Source organism: Mobula hypostoma, chromosome 23, assembly GCF_963921235.1.
Source record: "Mobula hypostoma chromosome 23, sMobHyp1.1, whole genome shotgun sequence".
Taxonomy (NCBI): Eukaryota; Metazoa; Chordata; class Chondrichthyes; order Myliobatiformes; family Myliobatidae; genus Mobula; species Mobula hypostoma.
Window position 1 is genome coordinate 28,095,321 of NC_086119.1, and position 16,781 is coordinate 28,112,101.

Consider the following 16,781-nt stretch of genomic DNA (forward strand, 5'->3'; position numbering starts at 1 on the left):
AGATGCTATCTTACCTGCTGAATATTTCCAGCGTTTTCTGTTTATATGTTTATAACACTTACTTTTAAAATCATTCAGACCCTCTTGGAATCCATCCTACCACAGACATTCCTTTCGTTCTCTCCACCCTTTCCCTTTCTCTGATTTCTATCTTCTCCTAGTTCTGATGAAAGGTAATTCATTTGAAACAGTAATTGTTTCACTATCCACAGATACTGCCTGATCTGATGCCTCCAGTAATTGCTGTTTTTATTTCAGTTTAAAATCAACAGGTTTTGTTGTTTTTTTTTAATTTAAGACTCAACTTAAAATGATGGGGGGTTTTTTTTGAGCACCCACTCCAGCCAACAACCTTCATAAAATCAGTAGCTGGTTGGTTAAAATTTGAGGATCAGAAGTCATCATGGTTTTTTTGGATTAAACAAATAAAAAGCATATTTTTCTATTCAAGCTTTTCTGCCCTTGCAAATGGCAAAATAGCACATGAAGAGTCCTTTTTGTTAATCTTTCGATCTCTGTGTTAGTAAGTTTTCAAACATTGTGGATCAGGATTTGGTCTGTGATCAACAAATTCCCACTATTAAATTCAGTTGCGAAAATTAAAATTGGTTCTCACTTGCTGCTGCAGAACATACAGCATCCTTGCTGCACGAGTGGCTTGTTCCTGCCTTTTTATTTGTATTCTGCGCTCTTCATCAGGATCCAGGACATCCACTGATTTTTCTAGAAAGTAATTATTATAGCTTACAAGACATTACCAAAACAATAAATATTTCAGAATTACTGTATTTTCCTGCTTTGATTCATACCTAGTGCTTTTCGTATTTGTTGAAGATAAATCCTTTCATCCTCTGCAGATCAATGCAGGGATTCCTTGGTACAAAGTTCAATATGCAACCATCCCTACGTTTTATCAATGGTTATTCAACTATTTTCAGCACAGCAGGGGTTGCTCAAGGATAGTTGCACACCTCCTCAAGAACCAGACCTTGCCCACAATGAAGCAAAAACTGAACAACCTCTGGGCTAGGTCAATAGATTACATTAGATTATGAGGACACTCAGTCCTCGTTTATTGTCATTCAGAAATACATGCATTATAAAATGATACAACATTTCTCCAGAATGATATCACAAGAAAACACAGGACAAACCAAGACTAAAACTTACAAAACCACAAAATTATAACATATAGTTACAACAGTGCAAAGCAATACCATAATTTGATAAAGAGCAGACCATGGGCACGGTAAAAAAAAAGTCTCAAGTCTCAAAGTCCCGATAGCCTCATCATCTCTCGCGGGCGGCAGAAGGGAGAAACTCTCCCTGCCATGAACCTCCAAGCGCCACCAACTTGCCGATTAAGCACCACTGGAAGCACCCGACCGCAGCGGACTCTGAGTCCGTCCAAAAACTTCGAGCCTCCGACCAGCCCCTCTGACACAGCCTCTCCGAGCACCATCCCCTGCCGAGTGCTTTGACCCCACCCCAGCCGCCGAGCAACAAGCAAAGCCGAGGACCCAGAACCATCCCCTCCAGAGATTCTGGACCACACAGTAGCAGCAGCAGCAAAGCAGGCAATAAAGTGGCAAGTAACAATCATACCTCCTATGTCCCAGGTAATGCCATCATTAACAAAGGGGAGTCCAACACCTGAACTTGATATTTAACATCTTTACTATCAAAAGTTGCTATTGAAAAGTTAACGCTGCTAGATAGGAACATGGAGTTGAGGTTACAAACAGCCACAATCTCAGTGATTGGCAGAATAAGCTCAGACAGCCATTCCATGGTCAAATGTTTGAAAACATATTTTGTACAGTTACAATTAACAATGGCAGCTGTAGAATATATTGACATGAATATTTAGAGGTACACTGGAATATGTAATAGTAGTATCCAATAAATGGATAATCTGACATCAACCAAATAAAGCAAAATGCTTAAAATAGGGTATGCAAGATAATTATTAACTGTTAAAAATGCTGTACAAATTACAAGATTTAATGAATCAATCCACATATTCCACCTTGTTATATTGATGATTTGCACACTGAGATTTTTTCCAATTTATAGGTAAATTTGTATAGGGAACCACGAAAGTTTTAAGTACTCCACCAATGAAGGTTACATTAGCAGAGACTGGATGAAAGCCTGTAAGGAACTGGAAGGACAATATACCTTAAGGGCACAAAATCATTGCATATCACTGTCAAGATGTAGTGCAAATGTGAGCAAAGTCTCAAAAGGCTAAAGAATAACCTGGATATAAGGCTAGCAAGACATTAATAAGCATCTAGATGCTAAATGCAATGGTAGGGACAGTGAAATTTGGAACTTTCTAACCATGCATTGCTCAGTTTGATAATAGAATTCAGTTATCTTTAGCCATAAAACAAAACATTATATTTGATATTATGATTCAGTAGTTCAGCGGTCCCCAACCACCGGGCCGCAAAGCATGTGCTACCGGGCTGCGAGGAAACAATATGATTTGGCGATATGAAACGATACGAGTCAGCTGCACCTTTCCTCATTCCCTGTCATGCCCACTGTTGGAACTTGAACGCAGACTAGGTCATTACACACGCGTCATCCATGTCAGCGCGGGAAGAAGATCAACTCCTCGAGCTTGCAAATAACGGTGGGCTGAAAAGTATATTTGATATCACATCTCTGCTGGCATTCTGGTTCAAAGTCAAAGCTGAATATCCTGAGATAGCCACGAAAGCACAGAAAACGTTGCTTCCATTTCCAACATCACATCTCTGCAAAGCGGGCTTTTCTTCAATGAATGCAACGAAAAGTAAACTGCGGAATAGACTGGACACAAGGAACCCCTTCGAGTATTGCTGTCTTCCATCACCCCTCGATAGGACCGTCTTGTTGCAGAGAAACAAGCCCAGGGCTCCCACTGATTCAGCGATATTGGTATGTTGCAGTGATTGTAAATGTTCATATGGGGAAAATATGCGCTGTGTGCTTAATATTAAATTCATTAGATAAACCCTTTTAGAAATGAAATTGAGTGTATTAGCCACTTATAACTGACTTAGTTGACTTATCACTTATATTCCGGTTGTGATTAATGCCCCCCTACCACCCGTCAGCCAGTCTGCAAGAATATTGTCAATATTAAACCGGTCCGCAGTGCAAAAAAGATTGGGGACCCCTGCAGTAGTCAGTCTTTAATTCTAATTGTTGAGTTTTTCAAGATTGTAGCTTAAGAATTAGCTTTTTAAGTTCATAGGAATTGTTTTAGGGACAGAGAAAAGAGTTAGGGTTTAGGGACAGTGATGTGGGGATTTAGAGGTCAGATTACGGTTTAGGGACAGGAATGTGGAGGGGTTAGAGGTCAGGATAGAGTCTCAGTTTCTGCTCTGCTCTTCACATTCAAAGTCCAGTGACATGGACAGGTGATGAAAGACAGCTGGATTCTAGACATTTACTCTGCACTTGACAGCCTGCAATGTGGACATGGGAAGAAGGACATCCAGCGTCTAGATCTCCACTTTGTGCTCGAAGGGTCAGCAATTTCCACGTGACAGAGGATATTGGGCTGTCCCAGGTTGGTGGATCCTGGGATCAGATGTTTATGCAAGCAGGAGACAAGAGGGCTGGTCAGTCAGCGAGCCCAGAGTACAAGGCCAGGAGATGAGGTCCCGTCATTGGTTAGTCCGGGGATCGAGACCAATGATCATAATCCAAAGGTCAATCAGACTTCTGGAAGTCAAAGCTTGATGACAGAGCCTGGAGACTGGAGGGCCAGAGGACTGTCTATGAGTGGCTGGGAGGGAGGCAATGAGTTTATTTTGCTGTTGTTGTTTTGATGGTTGTTGTGTTTTCTTTTGTTGTGCTCTGTATTGCTCTGCCAAGGATTGTGAGCATGCTAAGATCATGCCAGAATGTGTGGCGACACTTGCAGGCTACCCCCAGCGTGTGTTGGTTATTAATGCAAACAATGCATTTCACAGTACATTTTCAGGTACATGAGATGGATAAATCTGAATCTTTTTATAGAATCATTTTACATCCTGAAAGAATATTGGTAGGAAAAAAAGACATTGAAGTTAAGACAATATGGTTACTCTATATGCAAATTTGTCGATTAGATTTGAGAGCTCCCTCAAGATTAAGGAAAGTGAATCTGCCCTCCAGTAAAGGATCCTAGAAAAATAATATGCAGCTCATATTAAGCCTATTTTTACATTTTAAAAGAAAGATAGAGAAAATCAGCTCCTCCAAATCAACAATAAAACCTTAGATTATATAACACGTGGAAATATTGCTAACAGTAATGGGTAACAATCATCACATTTTCTTGTTACCCAAGTAGTTTAATGTAAAATATCTTAGATATAGGTCAAGTTGTTAATGCTAAGTCACCATGAATGACTTAAATGCCACTGCAATTTCCCTTTTCAGGTCAGATTGCGCTCAAATTCATGTTTCAGCCAACTGGGCCCTGCAGCCACCACCTTCCCAATCTCGGCTGCTACGCTAACTTTTTACAGACCCATGGATTCAAATTTAGCCAAAGGCTTTACTTGGCTGTCCTGGGAGCAGTAACAAGGCCTAAGGTAGTGCATTTTGAGGAGCTTTCCGTGAGCTGGCCTGATAATCCCTTGTTCAGGGGCATTTAAAAAGAGGAAATATAGTGTAAGGGTTTCTTCTTTTATGTTACTGCATAGGCTAATTAAAATGGCTTCTTTGTTATGCTAACTGCTGAGGAAGTTCTCCCGCTAGCAGCTTGCTTGAATTATGCTATTAATAAGAGAGCAAACGAACCAATTGGGATAGATGTTATTCTTTCTAGTGTGTCTGTAAGTTATTGTGATGCACGGGTTTTTGGGGAGAAGGCGCGATGGAGAGCGAGAGAATGGACAAGGTGCTGTGAACTGGTTAACAGGGTCGGACCCCGAGCAGGGAGTCCGAGGTCCAGGTTTTTCAGTGAGGAGAGGAGACGGAGACAGAGTCATGCAGAGCATCTGGTCGACCACCGTGGTTGGTCCCAGGTGGCAGGTCGAGGTGGTCAGAGGGGATCGAATGGTGAAGAGAGGATCATTACTAGAGCTCCAACTGTTGTGCACGAAGAGATTGAACTTTGATAAGTGTGGCGCCTTTTATTTTCCTTTTATATTTTATCTCTATTAATTATATAGTTCCAGTAATATCTATAAACTGTAATTCATTTAATCGTATATGGTGTATTATCGGTTATTTGGCAGGGTGGGGTACATCACACAGCATCCACACAAACTTAATTACCCAGTTTGGTGGGGCCGAGGGCTGTTTCCCTAGACAACAGCGAGTTGAGCGACCCTGAGGCTTGCCAGGGGGGTTATAATAATTTTAAGTAAAATTTATTTTAACATAAACCGCAGGGCAGCCCAGATCCTCCAACTACGCCAAGAACTCCGGTCCCTGGCACGGCAGTTCAAGGTGCCAATGGAAAAGGAGAAACCTCCCCTGGTTGAGCTCCAGAACATCTGCAGAAGAAGTTAATGACCCTGCGCAGAGCAGATTGGCACGGGAGGCGAGCGAGAGAAAAAGCCAGGAAGCGAACTGCCTTCATAGCCAATCCCACTGGTTTTACAAAACAGCTCCTAGGGCAGAAACGGAGCGGCCACCTTGTGTGCTCTAAAGAAAAGATAGGACCATTTCCTTCAAAACATCCTGAGCGGCCCTGCAAGGGAGCAAGAGCTGGGCCTCCACAGAGCCCTTACAAGCCAACCACTCCCCATAGTGGAGTTCGATGTGAGGGAGCCCACCTGGAAGGAAGTCCAGGAGGTTGTGTCTTCAGCCAGAGCCAGTGGAGGTACGCAGAGGGGTTCTGGATCCCCAAGGAGGAAAATTCGTCAAACCTGGAGCAGTTCAGATCCACCTCGCTGCTTAGTGTAGAAGGGAAAATCTTCTTTAGTGTCCTGTCCCGCTGGATGACGGACTTTCTCCTTAAGAACGCTTACATCGACACTTCAGTGCAGAAGGGTGGAATTCCCGGAGTGCCTGGGTGCCTGGAACACACTGGAGTAGTCATCCAGCTGATCGGGGGGCGCACAGGGGGAAGGAAGACCTGGTCGTGCTTTGGCTAGATCTCACCAATGCGTATGGGTCAATACCCCACAAACTGGTGGAGTTTACACTGGACCAACACCATGTTCCCAGAAAGATCAAGGACATTATCATGAACTACTATGGGAACTTCAGACTGAGAGTCACTTCTGGAGCTATGACATCAGTTTGGCATAGGCTGGAGAAGGGGATTATAACTGGGTGCACAATCTCCATTATTCTCTTTGCCCTTGCCATGAATATTATAGTCAAGGCAGCTGAGGCAGAGTGTAAAAGCTCGCTGATCAAGTCTGGTGTTCGGCAGTCCCCGATCAGGCCCTTTACGGATGACCTCATTGTCACGACATCATCAGTTCCTGGCAGCAGGTGGATCCTCCAGGGCCTGGAAAAGCTCATCGCATGGGCAAGGATGAGCTTCAAACCAGCTAAATCCAGCTCCATGGTGTTGAAGAAGGGCAAAGTGGTGGACAAGTTTTGTTTCACCTTGGATGGCACTACAATTTCATCTATCACCGAGAAGCCAGTCACGAGCTTGGGGAAGGTCTTCGACTGTAGTCTCAGAGATGCAGCTGCCGTCCGATCAACTTCCAAGGAGCTTGAGAGCTGGCTCACCACAGTGGACAAGTCAGGCTTACCTGGAAGGTTCAAAGCCTGGATTTACCAGCATGGCATCCTACCCCGAATCCTCTGGCCGCTACTGGTGTACGAGGTGCCTGTGACAACTGTGGAGTTGCTGGACAGGAAGGTCAGTAACTACCTTCGAAGGTGGCTGGGCCTACCTCGTAGTCTGAGCGGCGCAGCACTGTACGGAAAGTGCAATAAGCTGCGACTTCCCTTCAGCAGCCTGGACGAGAAGTTCAGGGTTTCCCGCACAAGAGAGGTGCTGCAGTACAGGGATTCCAAGGACCCTAAAGTGGCAGCAGCAGGCATCCAGGTACAGACTGGCAGGAAGTGGAAGGCACAGGAAGGGCTAGTGGTAGCAGAGTCTCGGCTGAGACACAGGGCTCTGGTGGGGCCAGTGTCAACTGGGCGAGTGGGGCTGGGCTCCGGTTCACAACCTCGCTATGACAAGGCCAGAGGCAAGGACAGACGCCAACTAGTCCTGGAGGAAGTAGGGGCTGGCGTTGAAGAGGAGAGGAGTAGCAGGATGGTGGGCATGCGGCTGCAGGGATCATGGACAAGGTGGAAAGGTGCGCTAGTGTGGAAAGTCTCCTGGTCTGACATCTGGCAGGCAGAACCCCAGCGCATTAAGTTTATGATCCAGGCTCTCTATGATGTCTTGCCAAGCCCTGCAAACCTCCATGTCTGGGGCAAGAGCGATACACTAGCATGTCCTCTCTGTCTAGGAAGAGGATCACTGGAGCACATCCTTAGCAGCTGCCCTAAAGCCTTGGGGGAAGGTCGCTATCGGTGGTGTCATGACCAGGTGCTGAAGGCAGTGGCAGAGAGCATTGCGATGGCTATGACCACCAGCAAACAGAGTGGTCAGAGGAAGAAAATCTCCTTTGTCAGAGCCGGAGCACAGCCTCTATGTCAGCCCAGACCAGCATCATCATCAGGCCGCTTAGCACCGCAGCAGATTGGCTGCTTCAAGTTGAATTGGGGAAGCAGCTGAAGTTTCCCGACCATATTTTCCAGATGTGGAGTGTGCTCTGAACATACTGTATGCCAACATCAGTGAACTTGAGACCAGGTATCCAGAGCCTTTGCTTATTACAGCCGGGGACTTTAACCAGGCCAACCTCAGAAAGGCATTGTCAAAGTTATACCAACATGTCTCCTGCCCCACCAGAGGCCCAAATATACTTGATCACTGCTACACAGCAGTCAAGGATGCCTACCGTTCCATCCCACGATCTCACTTCGGAAAATTGGGCCATCAGGCCGTACTCCTCCTCCCGGCTTACAAACAGAAACTGAAGAGGGAGGTCACGGTATCAAAAGTAGTGTCGCTTTGGACGGAGGAAACGGATGAGGTCCTCCGTGACTGCTTTGAATCAGTGGACTGGTTAGTATTCAAGGACTCAGCAGCTAACCTCGATGAGTATGCCTCAGCTGTCACGGACTTTATTTGGAAATGCACGGAGGATGGTGTGTCTCGCAAGACGATCCGGGTATTCCCTAACCGGAAACCTTGGATGAATTATGAGGTCAAGTCCCTTTTAAAGGCTACAGCTGTGGCTTGTAGGTCCGGGGATACCAGTCGCTACGTGGAATCCAGGCGTGAACTCCAGAAAGCCATTAAGGGCGCCAAGAGGCAATATCAAGCCAAGTTGGAAGCCCAGGCTAACCAAAGGGATGCCAGTAGACTATGGCAGGGTCTAAATGAGATCACTGGGCGCAAAGAAAAGGCTGAGAATATCAATAACTGTGGCGCTTCTCTTCCTGACGAACTTAACGTATTCTACCCAAGATTCGAACAGAAGAGGAGCGTCTCGCTCCCTCCGGATGTACCGGACCTGGTGACATCGAGATTCATCGTCACCGAGGAGGATGTTAGAAGGGCGTTCCTGAAGATAAATCCAAGGAAGGCGACGGGTCCTGATGGCATCCAAGGACGGGTTCTCCGGGCCTGTGCAAGCGAGCTAGCTGGAGTGTTTGCTGACATCTTCAACTGCTCCTTGCTTCAGTCTAAGATCCCCTCGTGTTTTAAGAAGGCAACGTTAATCCCAGTGCCAAAGAACAGCAAGGTGGTATGCCTGAATGACTATCGACCTGTGGCTCTGACATCAATTGCTATGAAGTACTTTGAGAGATTGGTTATGGCACACATCAACCATAGCCTACCAGTCAACCTCGATGCTTTGCAATTCGCCTACTGGAGCAACAGGTCACCAGCAGATGCCATCTCTCTGGCCCTACATTCCTCCTTAGAACACCTGGAGAATAAAGACGCATACGTAAGGTTCCTTTTCATTGACTACAGCTCTGCCTTCATTCCAAATAAACTGATTCCTAAGCTCCGGAACCTGGGCCTTAGCACTCAGATCTGCAGCTGGATCTTCACCTTCCTCACAGACAGGACCCAGGCTGTAAAAATAGGGGACAAGCTCTCCTCTACAATCACTCTGAGCACCAGTGCCCCACAAGGCTGTGTTCTCAGCCCCCTGCTGTACTCACTGTACACCCATGATTGTGTAGCCAAGTTTCCATCAAACTCAATATGTAAGTTTGCTGATGACACAATTGTAGGCCGTATCTCGGGTAATGATGAGTTTGAGTACAGAGAGGAAATTAAGAACCTGGTGGCATGGTGCGAAGACAATAACCTATCTCTCAACGCCAGCAAGACAAAGGAATTGGTTGTTGACTTCAGAAGGAGTAGCCAACAGCACGACCCAATTTACATCAGTGGTGCACAAGTGGAACAGGTCAAAAGCTTTAAGTTCCTCGGGGTCAATATCACAATGACCTGACTTGGTCCAACCAAGCAGAGTTCGCTGCCAAGAAGGCCCACCAGCGCCTTTACTTCCTGAGAAAACTAAAGAAATTTGGCCTGTCCCCTACAACCCTCACTAATTTTTATAGATGCACCGTAGAAAGCATTCTTCTAGGGTGCATCACAACCTGGTATGGAAGTTGTCCTGTCCAAGACCGAAAGAAGCTGCAGAAGATCGTGAACATGGCGCAGCACATCACACAAACCAATCTTCCGACCTTGGACTCACTTTACACCGCACGCTGTCGGAGCAGTGCTGCCAGGATAATCAAGGACACAACCCACCCAGCCAACCCACTTTCCGTCCCTCTTCCCTCCGAGAGAAGGCTCAGGAGCTTGAAGACTCGTACGGCCAGATTTGGGAACAGCCTCTTTCCAACTGTGATAAGGCAGCTGAATGGATCATGACCCGGATCTGGGCCATACCTTCCAAATATCCGGACCTGCCTCTCAGTTTTTTATGCATTACCTTACTTCCCATTTTTCTATTTTCTATTTATGATATATAATTTAAAATTTTAATATTTACTAATTTTAACTATTTTTAATATTTAATATTTGTAATCTAGGGAGTGGGAAGCACAGAATCAAATATCGCTGTGATGATTGTACGTTCTAGTACCAATTGTTTGGCGACAATAAAGTATAAAGTATATAGCAACAACTTCACTGAGGCCGGATGTGGTCCTTTCTTCAGTGTCCTCAAAGCTGGTTGCCCTCATTGAGTTGACAGTTCCCTGGAAGGGCCATATTGGAGGCAAATGAGCGGAAGCGGGCCAAGTACCAGCTGGTGGAGCAGTGGTGGAGGCAAGGCTGGAATGCTCGCTGTGAGCCCATTGAAGTCGGGTGCAGGGATTTTGCCGGCCGCTCACTCTGCAGAGACTACACCCTACTTGGCATCACTGGGGCTGGCAAGAGGAAAGCGATCAGGACCATCACAGAGGCTGCTGAGAGAGCCTCCAGATGGCTATGGATCAGAAGGAGTGACCCGTGGGCCATTGCTGCTAGGACATAAGCTGGGGTCTGATCAACCCCGGCTGGGTTGCTTGGGTGAGTGTGTATGATGTTGAAAGACCCGACGACCCCAGGTTACATCACTGATGATGTGTCCCAGCGCATCCGCAGGGTGTATCTCAGAATCACTTGCAATTCAAAACATATAAAACTTAGATGACTCTTCATTAAAAGAAGAAAATAAAAATTAAAGAAGACAAAAATCCAAAACAAAATGCTACAGGCACTCAGTCACATTTGCTGAGGGTTTCCAGCATTGCTTTTGTTTCAGAGCAAAGCTCTTACCTTTTCAATTGAGGTCCGCAATCCACTCAGCTGAGTAAGGTTGCATTGGATAAACCAAGCACAGCTGGTTCAAAGCTTAATGGTCAGATCTACAAGGTGCATCGAGCCCATTAGCTTTGTATAATCCTGCTCAGCCTGAGGTCTCAGCACTCTTTCCAAGGGGAAAATATGAAGTCAAACGCAACAGTCACACTCAGCCAGCATATTCTGATCTCTTCTGCAACAGGCAGTTTTCTTGACCTCAGAATCTGGTTTGGTGTAAATTAACTGAAAGTCAATAACTACATTACTACTACCATGTAATTATCGAAATGTAAAATGGATAATTATCGAAACGTAAAATGGAAAAAAATGGTTCTTTTTTTCCACCAATTCCTATGCCCTTGTGCTGCTCATTATGATTTAATGGTTATCAATAATTCTTGGTTGAAAGTTATTTACATACACGAGGGTTAATTACTTCACCCAATAGTATGATCAATGACTAATGTAACTAATGCAAACTAAACAGATAAAAATCGATTGAATCAGTCAAATTTAGGCGTTAATCACTCTCCTGAATAAGTCAATAATCCTTCTTGCTTCCGTGTTGACCTACTAAGAAGAACGAGTTAAGGAGTCATTATAACAATTATTATAATTTGGAAATCACACCGAATTTCATTCTCTTCTTTGATTAATTTCTCTGTCTCAAGTTGCTGATTCTCAAAATAAATTGGTAATTCTAATTTGGAAATCATACACTGTTTGGTGTATCATAAAGAATGCTTGAAAAAGACAACTTAGATCATCAAATTCTAAACACATCAAATTAATGAATACCATTCTCGACACCACTGTTGAATCAAGGATAGTGACAAATCAGCATATACAAGGGAGATTGAGTGGTGCCACAACACAACCTCTCACTTAATGTCAGCAACACCAAGGAGATGATTATTGATTTCAAGAAGAGGAAACTGGAAGTCCATGAGCCAGTCCACATCAAAGGATCAGAGTTGGAGAGGGTCAGCAACTTTAAATCCCTTCATTTTATTAAATCACTAAATCACTTCAGAGGATCTGTCCTGGATTCAATACGCAAGTGCCATTACAAAAAAAAGTATGGCAACACTTCTACTTTCTTAGAAGTTTGCAAAGATTCGGTACATCACCTATAACTGTGAGAAACTTCTAGATATGTGGTGGAGAGTACTGTATATTGACAGCTACATCATGGCTTGGTATGGAAACACCAATGCCCTTGTACTGAAAAGCCCACAAAAAGTAGTAGATATGGTGAGTACTGGATATCATGAGTAAAGCCCTCCCCACCATTGAGCACATCTATTCAGAGTGCTGTCACAGGACCCGAATACCAGGTTCAGGAACAGTTATTAACGCTCAACCATCAGGCCAGAGGGGATAACTTTACTTGCCCCATCACTGAACTGTTCCCACTAAACTGGACTCGCTTTGAAAGACTCATCTAACATTTCCTACTGGGTGTTGTATTTCACTGATTCGATTGTGCTTCTTGTATTTATCTGATTGCTTGCAAGAAAATGAATCTCATGGTTGTATATGGTTACATATATGTACTTTGATTTTTACTTTGAACTTAATAAAAAGGAAGCAAATGCACAATTCTACTTGAATAGGAAATGAATGAATGCCTCTATTTTCTTAGACATTTGCATAGATTTGGCGTGTCAGCTAAACCTTTGACAAACTTCAATGGGTAGTATCCTAACTAGTTGCATCACAGGCTGGTATGGAAACACCAATGCCCAGGAATAGAAAAGTTGACAGAGAGTGGTGGATACAATCCAGTCCATCACAGGGAAAGCTCTCCCCACTGGGAAGTGCATTTAGAAGGAGTGCTGCACAAGAAAACAGCAAACATCAAGAACTATCAACTTCTAGACTATGCTCTCTTCTCTTTACTACCATCAGATAGAAGATACACAAGTCTTCAGTCCAGACCACCAGGTTCAGGAAGAGTTATTACCCTTCAACCATCAGGCTTCTGAATCGACATGGAAAACTATACTCATCTCAAGTCTGAAATGACCCTACAACCTATAGCAACACACTGTCCAGCTCTTGGCTCCATCCCTCCCCCTCCTGTCTTCTCCTATCATTTTGGATCTCCCCCTCCCCCTCCTCCTCCCACTTTCAGATCTCCTACTAGCTCTTCTTTCAGTTAGTCCTGACGAAGGGTCTCGGGCTGAAACGTCGACTGTACCTCTTCCTAGAGACGCTGCCTGGCCTGCTGCGTTCACCAGCAACTTTGATGCATGTTGCTTGAAATTCCAGCATCTGCAGATCTCCTCGTGTTTGCGTCTACAACCTATAGAGTTGCTTTCAAGGACTCTACAACATGTATTCCTTTAATTCCTGTAGAGTTTTTCTTGAACTCTACTACATCTCCTTATTTTCCTATAAATACCTGCAAGAAGATTAATCTCAAGATACACACACACACACACACACACACACAATGCCTATAAAAAGTATTCACACCACTTTAATGTGACACAACAAATTATCACTGGTGCAGCCAACTGGTCTTAGAAATCACATAATTAGTTAAATGGAGACCTGTGTGCAGTTGAGGTGTTTCAATTGACTGTAGTAAAATACACCTCTGTTTGGAAGGTCCAAGTGCTAGTGAGTCAGTATCCTGGCAAAAACTACACCATGAAGTCAGAAGAACACTTCAAGCAACTCGGCGAAAAGGTTATTGAAAAGCACAAGTCAGGAGATGGATTGAAGAAAATTTCCAAGTCACTGAATATCCCTTGGAATACAGTTAAGTCAATCGTCAAGAAATGGGAAGAATTTGTTACGGAGACAGAGGCGGAGTTAAGGTGGCACTAAATGGCGACTCCTTTGTTTGCATCTTCGGAAACAGCTCTATTTCCATCTTTCTTATCTTTATTTTTCCCTTTCAGAGTTGTTTTGAAGACCCTGACCTGGAGTTACTCACTGATTTTGATTCTTTGCGGGAATGGAACCCGTTCTCGGGGTTTCAGGACGGGCCGTTGTTCGGCACGCCAAGGGTTCAGCCTGTGAGCCCGGCTTGAATTCAGAAGCCTAAGATCTCGGGGCTCTGGAGACAGATGGATCGAAGATCGGTGTCATGACAGGAGATCCATGTGTCGTCAGGGGAGTCAGGATATCTGCTGTGGGCCCGAAGACCCGGGATCTTTGCGATCTTCGGGCACAGAGCTCGAGAAAAGCGACGTAACAAACTTTTTAAATATTGTAAACCAGTGAGTTGTTTGTTATATCTCACTGCCCGCTAGCAGAATGGAGACACCATTTTCTCCCTTATTACAGAGAGAGAGAGAATCTGTGGTATGTCGAATGCCGGGTGTAACACGAAGTCTTTGAGGTAACTGAAAGTCTGTGTCTTTGCTATTACTTTGCTCGCGCTTCAGTGCTTGGTGATGGTGCTGATGCTTGCTTTTTTGCCATTGAAGGGAGGGGGATTGTTGCTCACTGCTGCTTCTGCATGGGAGAGGGGGAGTTGGGGGGAACTTTGGGGTTCTTACGTTTATCTGTCGTTCATTCTTTGGAGCACTTCTCTGTTTTCATGGATGCTTGTGAAGAAAAACCATTTCAGGAGGTATATTGTACGCATTTCTCTGACAGTAAATTTGAACCTTTGAATATGGCACAGCTGTAAATCTGCCTTGAGCAAGCTGTCCTCAAAAATTGAGTAACCGTGTAAGAAGGGGACTAGCGAGACCTATGACAACTCTGGAGGAGTTACAAGCTTCAGTGACTGAGATGGGAGACTACGCATCCAACAACTGTTGCCCAGGTGCTTCACCAGTCGCAGCTTTATGGAAGGGTGGCAAAGAGAAAGCCACTGTTCAAAAAAACTCACATGAAATCTCGGCTAGATTTCCAGATGGCATGTGGGAGACTCTGAAGTCAACTGGAAGAAGGTTCTATGGTCTGATGAAACCAAATTGAGCTTTGTAACCATCAGACTAAATGCTACGTTTGGTGTAAGTCAAGCACCACACACAATCAAAAACGCACCATTCATACCGTGAAGACTTGTGGTGACTATGTCATGCTGTGGGGATGCTTCACTGCAGCAGGCTCTGGAAGGCTTATGAAGATAGAGGGTAAAATGAAATCAGCAAAATACAGAGAAATCCTGGAGGAAAACCTGACGCAGTCTGCAAGAGAACTACGACTTGGGAGAAGATTTGTTTTCTAGCAAGACAATGACCCCAAGCATAAAGCCAAAGCTACACAGAAACAGCTTAAAAACAACAAAGTTAACATCCTGGAGTGGCCAAGTCAGAATCCAGACGGCAAACAAATTGAGTATTTGTGCCTGAACTGGAAAAGGGCTGCTCACTCATGATCCCCATGCAATCTGACAGAACTTGCGCGATTTTGTAAAGAACAATGGAGAAAAATTGCAGTGTCCTTATGTGCAAAACTGATAGAGACCTAACCACACAGACTCAAGGCTGCAATTGCTGCCAAAGGTGCTTCTACTAACTACTGACTTGAAGATGGTGAAAACTTACGCAATCAGTTATTTTGTATTTTATATTTCTAATTCACTTAGATCACTTTGTAGAGATCTGTTTTCACTCTGACACAAAAGAGTCTTTTTCTGTTGATCAGTGTCAAAAAGGCCAAATTAAATCCACTGAAATTCAATGTCATAAAACAATAAAACATTAAATCTTCCTGGGGGGGGGGGATGGGTGAATATTTTTTATAAGCTCTGTGTGTAATAAACTTTTTTTTGACTTTGACTAGTTGTTAAGCTCGGTACTCAATTCTGCTGTTTGACATTTTTCTCTACGATGTACTATCCAAATAACATAGAAATCAAACATATATAATAAAGCATTTTCTTTAAAAACAGACATACCTCTTTTGGTAAGGTCTTCAATCTTCTGAAAGTACTTGCTGAGCTCCATTCTCAGTCTATGAATCTCTTCTGCACTTCTACTGCCCAGGTTATGCTGATTCAGCCGTGGGCCTTGGTCATGTGTAGGTGGTGAATCGGAGAGTGCAGCTCTATCTTGGTTTTGGTTCAAGGTGCAAATATACACCCTGGCACCAGATCTTGTAAATTCCTCTTTTGTAGCCTGGTTTCTCTGGTGCCTTGGTTTTGTAATATTTCCATTTTCGACTTTATTCTTCATTCGTGAAGTATTGTCAGCAGATTTCCCTTTCTCATGATTAGGACGTAATGAAGACTGCAGCTCATCTTTTCCATGTTTATACAAATAATCTTTCACTTGTTCTTCTCGATGCTTTTTTCTCAGATCTCTCTTTGCCAGTTGGATGGCCACATTTAATCTGTCTTCAGATACAGCAGAAAATTGCATCGAACTCCGCACACTTTGGACATCATCCTGTACCTGCTGCTGACAAGGTTGCTGGAGCTTCTCAATTACAATGGGGCGAGGGTTCGTGAATTTCACAGCCAAGTTGGATATAGCATTTACTACATCTTTATTGAATTTTAACTAAAAAAGAAATATGAAGGAAGTTTCAGCAAATTGAGCACATTTCATTCTTCTGATGATTCATGAAATGAATAACTGAGGAATTAGGCTTTTATATCTTCATCATCCAGCAGTATTTTACAGAAATGGAGATCCAATGATTGCTTTGAATACTATACTGACTACAGGTGTACCAAGGCAATGTGAGTAACCCAATTCTCAATTCTTATCGTCATCACAAGAAAAGTGTTCACTGTTAACTGCCTCATGATCTCATACATAGAATATGACATTTTAAAATGGTAAAAATTGTTCCTCTATTGCTGTGACCAATACAAGTACATTGCTCCTGAGCAATTTATCTGTCACATGTCAGTATTACTTTTTCTTTTTTTAAAGAAGTTACTTAAGGCAGCAAGGTATCCGTTTCATGTTTTTTCTTAATTTCTAACAATTTCACAAAAGATTAAAATCTGTTAGTTTCTTATTTTATTTAA

At 43.8% G+C, this 16,781-nt stretch overlaps 1 protein-coding gene across 1 annotated transcript in view; it reads right to left on the reverse strand.

The window, feature by feature from the left end:
• Positions 1 to 16,781, reverse strand: part of kiaa0753 (KIAA0753 ortholog) — a 66,834-nt gene that overhangs the window by 49,534 nt on the left and 519 nt on the right. Inside the window, exons 2-3 of the mRNA XM_063031033.1 lie at positions 15,702 to 16,305; positions 617 to 723 (exon numbers count right to left, since the gene is read on the reverse strand). Coding sequence (XP_062887103.1) covers positions 617 to 723; positions 15,702 to 16,305 — 711 coding nt within the window. The remainder of the gene's footprint in view (positions 1 to 616; positions 724 to 15,701; positions 16,306 to 16,781) is intronic.